Raw genomic sequence first — 5,452 nt, forward strand, 5'->3', positions numbered from 1 at the left:
TCAACTGAGATGGAGGTTTGCCACAATAGCGACGAAGAGAACGTATAATCAAAGGGCTTTTCTATATTCCTTTCCCAGGGAGAACTCTCGTAATCAAAGGGCTCATTCATTACAATCAAGGCAGCCAATCTCACAAATGCAGATTTGGCAAAAGAGCAACGTTGTAGCATTACGATGAGTGTTGATTAACCTCGGCTCAGTGGCAATCAAAATGAAGGTCACGCCCACGTTGTCAGCGTGCACTGCCGAGTGTTCCTTCCCGACAAATGGAAACTTAACACGTCAATTGTATTTGAAAAACTTTTTTTTATTATTAAAAAAAAAAAAAATCCAAACACACACACACACACACTAGACACAAAGAAACTGTACAATCTAGGACGTGAACTTAAAAAGTTCTATGACGAGTTAGGATTTCAATAGGCGACAGTGGGCCACACAAGTTGAGCAGCCATCAGATCTTCTATGGCACGTTAATTGGACAATGTGTTCTGACTAAAACACAGTTCATAAATAAAATGGTGTACCAGTAGTGCCAACAACAAACAAAGATTGTTCTTTTAAAATTTGCAGTAAAAACGATCAAGAGCACACTCCCAATGCAAAACAAAGAAAAGTCATTCAAATGTGATGTACAAGCTGACTCTTGACTTCAGCAGCAGCGGAACCTTACATGGGGTCCATCTCCCTTTGCTATGAAGACAGAAAAACAGGCGGTCAGCAACTTCAATTTGACATTTCAATATACTGTGAAGTCAGACAGAGCAAGAGACAAAGCTTCTTCCTACCTGGGCCTTGTTGTACTGCTTCTGCTGTCGCCTTCTGGCAAAGAACTGGACAAAAAAAAAAAAAAAAGGGAGAAAAATGTAAGAACATGAAGACATACAAATCAATAGGGGGAAACAAAGTAATCACGTATACAATATAATAGATGAACATATGGACTGACCAGAACAAGAAGCCCAGCAACAACGGCCAACACTACCACGACGATGACGGCAATGATCCCGCCCGACAGGTGCTTCATGGTGAAAGTAGGGGGCTCCTCATCCACATAGAAGACCAGGATGTTCTCCATCTCCAGCTTCTGTCCGGCAACATTTGGCTCAAACTTAGTGGTGTCCTTAAAGAGGGGCAGCACCTTCACCTGCAAGTGGGCAACAAAGACACAGAGTGAATGAATAGATCTCAAGTCAGTTCCACGGCTGCAATGACCATCGAAAGGCTTTTACGTACATCTTTCTCCATATAGTAGGCCATGTTGCTCAGGTCATTCAGGCGATCGCCCTTTGGTTTCTTCACATCCACCACGATCATCCGCGCGTCAGGGTCGTACTGCATGGCGACGGAACGGCGCGTTATTCAACCGAGGCAAACGGGGCAGCTGCCTAGAACTCTAAAACACACCGTGGCAATGCAAGGTTCACTCACCTCAATGCTGTCCACCAAGTCCTTCTTGAAGTTGTTGTAGCGGCTGTTGATGGCGTCAGCAATGGCACTGCAAGAGAGGCCAGAGTTGTTCTAGAATTCACCGTGCGGCCAACGCATTTTACTCCAGGCACAACTGTCAACGAGCAAACACTTACGTCTTGAGTTTTGTGTCGTCCACGGGCTTCGCGGTGGCTTTGTGAGTCAGCTGAAGGCGGATCCAGCTGAGGGAAAGACGAACACGGGATTTGTTTTAGCGAGCAGTTTGGGAGTAATCACAGAGGCGGCGGTCGTGGTCAAATACGCACTTTGTCTCCACGAGCTTGTCGCACTTGAGGCTCTTGTCTCCCTTGTCGGTTCGACGGACGCCGGCGCTGTTGACGCACCAACACTCCTCGGTGTTGTTGCACTGCTTGGCTTTGAATTTGCCGTCGTTCTCGCACTCTGGGTCGTAGATGCCGTCGTTGTCGACGATAGCCGACTCCACCGGCTTTCCTCCCGTCCGGGTGTTCAGGCCCTTCCTGGCCCTGTACATCTCAGCCTTCATCAAGAAGCACTTGGGGATCACTGATGGGGGGGGGGACGAGTAGCGCACGGTAAGCAAAGTGTGTCTGTGTGCGTTTGTGCAAATCAATTCCTGATCAAATCTCGTACTTACGCTTGTCGCAGTTGAGCGTTTGCTTGTCACCGCTGCCAGTCAGGAGGAAGCACTGACAGGGGGTGCCGTCGCAGGTGGCCCACTTCATGGATGCACATGGACCTGGACAAAAATAGAGAGGGGGACTTATTTAAGCTTGACAAATAACAACAAAAAAGCACCAACAACAATGAATAGCTACATCCAAACAAACGTCATATATACAGACAGATTATATGTATATATATGTATATATATGTATATATATATATATACATATATATACATGTATACACACACACACACACACACACACACACACACACACATAGTTATTATATATATATATAGACGTTTATAGCCATCTATAGAATAATCCAATTGCCTACAAGTACAGCTTTAGTATATAGGACAGTGAATCAGAGCCCGTGTGTTTTTCCATGGGCTCCACTGCGCGAGGCCTGTACTCAGGTAGGACAGGTAGACCAGCCGGTTTCACAAACACCTGGGCGTTGGTTTCTCCAAACAATTCCTGAGCGCGGGCCGATGCCTCCCATCCCCCACCCAACACCAACCCGCCTCCTCAGCCAAATTCACCACTTTGAAGAGATTTTCTTTCACCTCACGTTGCTCACAAAGAGTTATTTACGCACCGTGGCGATGCATTACGTCAAGGAAGATTAAATCTGGGGGCCAAAATGTCCAAATAAACTCAATTATTAACCCGGGTAGGGGGGGGGGGGTACTTACTAAATGACAGACGAGCACTAGAGCACATAGCGAGACATCCCATTCAGAAACACGAACAAAAACAAACAAACAGACAAACAAAAAACAAAAAAAAAACAACTAAAAAACTAAAAATAAAAACATGCATAGAATTTGAAGGCAGAGAGACTTGCAATGACTTGCAATGACTTACAGGAGGACTGCGCAGAGGCCCCAGCTGCAAAAGCAGCGAGGAGGAGAACGATCCACAGCTTCATCATTAAAGTCAAAATAATCGCAGTGGAAATATTTCAACTTCCTGTGTTTGTCTTCAGTCCGTCCGACGCAACGTCGAGGTGCAGAATGGCGTCTGGGCTGCCCGGGATTCCTTTTACTCCCGCAGCCAGGTGTGTCCTCGTCAAACCGGTTCCGAGGGGAAGGGCGAGGGCGAGGGGGAGGGGCGGCCACAAGCGGAGCGCGTTCACGTTTCAGGAGAGGGAGGGAGAGAAACCCCCAAAACAAAAGCACTGAAGTCCAGGTGAGAAGTTAAAATAGCGCGAGGAGGTTTGGTGGTCGTGGTCCTCTCGCGTGGTTCTTTCCTCTTCTGGTTTCTTCAGTTGTCTTGTTGAACGGACAGTGCGCCGTTATGAAGTCAATTTAGAAGACAGGTAGTTTCATGACGTTGTCGTTTAACATAAAGGGGAGGGGCTACTGAAGGGCGTCAGGCTTCCGCTTGAACCATATATGGTCGTCGCTTTTCGACCTCGGTTTCGACCTGAAAAGTGTCTTGTTGTTGTTGTTGTTGTTGTTGTTGTTGTTGTTGTTGTTGTTTTTTCAGGTCTATGTGAGAAGTTCGACGGCTCGATAGAAATGATAAAGGAGTTGTCAAACGCTCCTATAATGACTGCAATGAAACAAAAACAATTGCTGTTTACCTGTGTGACGTGTTTGTCTTATTTTCCGTATGATTTATGTCAGTGAAGGTTCAGCTGGTGCTCTCCCCCCCCACCCCCCCTTACAAACTGTCAGGTATCGTGGTGATGACGTCATCAGGCGTCCCAGTGAGGTTGTTTACATGACAGAAACCAGAGGCGGTCGCAGGGTTTGTGAGTCACATTGCTTGCTGTCACACCTGAGTCACCGGTATCATGAAGATGACATATGGAAAAATATTCCCACGAGGTGCAACTTGTGTGTTTTTTGTTATATAATCTCCACATTGATCAGTGTAAAATACACATACACACATTAGCATTGTAATGTCTGTAGAACCCTAGAAGATGCTTTAGCAGGGCCAGTTTCAGTCAACTTGGGGTTTTCCACTCCACAGGGGCCTGGTCTCCACCTCAGCTGCAGTCACACCTGAAATATTCTATGACTAATATGATGTTGACATTGTAGGACCATTTAAACACAGATTAAACACATTCTGATTCTGAGCACGTGGCTCGGGCTAAAGAAGAACTCCATGGCATATGACCTGTTTATGTCCTGATTGTATATTGACTCTTAAATGGCATTGGACAGACGTCCCAGTGAAGAGCCGGTTCCCTCGTCTCGCGGTCCACAGTGGTTCTTTATGAGTGAAGATGAGACGACGTCAACGTGGCTGTGAGAGGGAGTCCCTTCCTGTTGGCCTCAGGTCACACAGACATTCCCACTTTCTCAGCCGCAGACTCCACTTCGCTCTGAACAGCGCAGGGCGTCTTTATTGCTGCGGGGAACCTGCGGCTGCCGAAAGGTTTCATAGCCTGGTGTCTTCTCCACTGTCCACTCAATGTGGGCTTCAGCAGTTTAGCATCAAAAGACCTCTGAAAGCATGTGGTGAGCACTGCTTTGTAACAGCATAACCACTGATCACATGCTGATATCTGCCTCAACAGGGTTAGGGTTAGGGTTAGGGTTAACTCTAACGCTAACCCTAACCCTAACGCTAACCCTGTCAAAATGACAGCGCGGCATTTATTCAGCAGAGGCTCAAACGCGCTGCTATCTAACGAGACGTAAAAACAAACAACGGCAGCTTATCTCAGACAGTGGCTCGTAAACGTGAAAGGATTTAGATAGTCTGATCCTAATCAACATTTACAACTGGCCTTAGCAGCCAATTACACGGTACTATACATACACAACCACAGTGCTGTGAAGGAAGGGAAATAATAACAACAGCCAGGGAACACAGCCATGCCTCGTCGCCAGAGAGACAATGCAAGTAGGGCATCCCCTGCTGGACAAGTCAAGTGAGTACAACGTCAGTGGCAGACAGAAGGAAAGACTTCTTCCTGTCTTGTGTGAAGGATCGACCTTCAGAACAAACAGAGTAAAGAGATTAAATAGAGCGATGAATATATTTATGACTCGTAAAACTCTGCAGCCTTCAAATACACAAAGTAAAACACAACTAACCCCCCCCCCCTGCTTCCCCCACACAGGCTATTATAGCTAGTGGTTCTGCACATCAGGACCCAGTATATATTGCAGCCTATATGTACAAGATAACATTTATTAATGTTACATTACTACATGACATTACTACATTAGTGTACAAGTTTTCAACTCTTCCCTGGTGAGAGGGCGGGTGAAAGTTAATTTTAACTCCTGCTTCCTTTGTTGACACCAACAAGGACAAAGTAAAGCTTCGGGGCACTGGTGCACCTTTTGTGTGGCACCTGACACATA

At 46.3% G+C, this 5,452-nt stretch overlaps 1 protein-coding gene across 1 annotated transcript; it reads right to left on the reverse strand.

Annotated features, from left to right (window-relative positions):
* Positions 1-286: 286 nt before the first annotated feature.
* epcam (epithelial cell adhesion molecule) lies at positions 287-3,139 on the reverse strand. The gene is made up of 9 exons (XM_076047308.1): positions 2,988-3,139; positions 2,087-2,188; positions 1,737-1,995; positions 1,587-1,652; positions 1,432-1,498; positions 1,237-1,335; positions 950-1,147; positions 789-833; positions 287-693 (listed from the first exon to the last, which is right to left on the reverse strand). The coding sequence occupies exons 1-9, from the start codon at positions 3,052-3,054 to the stop codon at positions 670-672; spliced, it is 927 nt and encodes a 308-aa protein (XP_075903423.1). The 5' UTR covers positions 3,055-3,139; the 3' UTR covers positions 287-669.
* Between the last annotated feature and the right edge of the window lie 2,313 nt (positions 3,140-5,452).

Source organism: Nelusetta ayraudi, unplaced genomic scaffold, assembly GCF_046127955.1.
Source record: "Nelusetta ayraudi isolate G7.1 ecotype Tasmania unplaced genomic scaffold, CSIRO-AGI_Nayr_v1 ptg000093l, whole genome shotgun sequence".
NCBI lineage: Eukaryota > Metazoa > Chordata > Actinopteri > Tetraodontiformes > Monacanthidae > Nelusetta > Nelusetta ayraudi.

Bases quoted from the DNA above. Each gene is read 5' to 3' on its own strand.
- epcam (XM_076047308.1), bottom strand. From the start codon at position 3,054: ATGATGAAGCTGTGGATCGTTCTCCTCCTCGCTGCTTTTGCAGCTGGG. The intron at 2,189-2,987 runs GTAAGTCATTGC...ATTTTTGTCCAG, and splicing joins GGCCTCTGCGCAGTCCTCCT to GTCCATGTGCATCCATGAAG. The intron at 694-788 runs GTAGGAAGAAGC...CTGTCTTCATAG, and splicing joins AGCAGTACAACAAGGCCCAG to CAAAGGGAGATGGACCCCAT.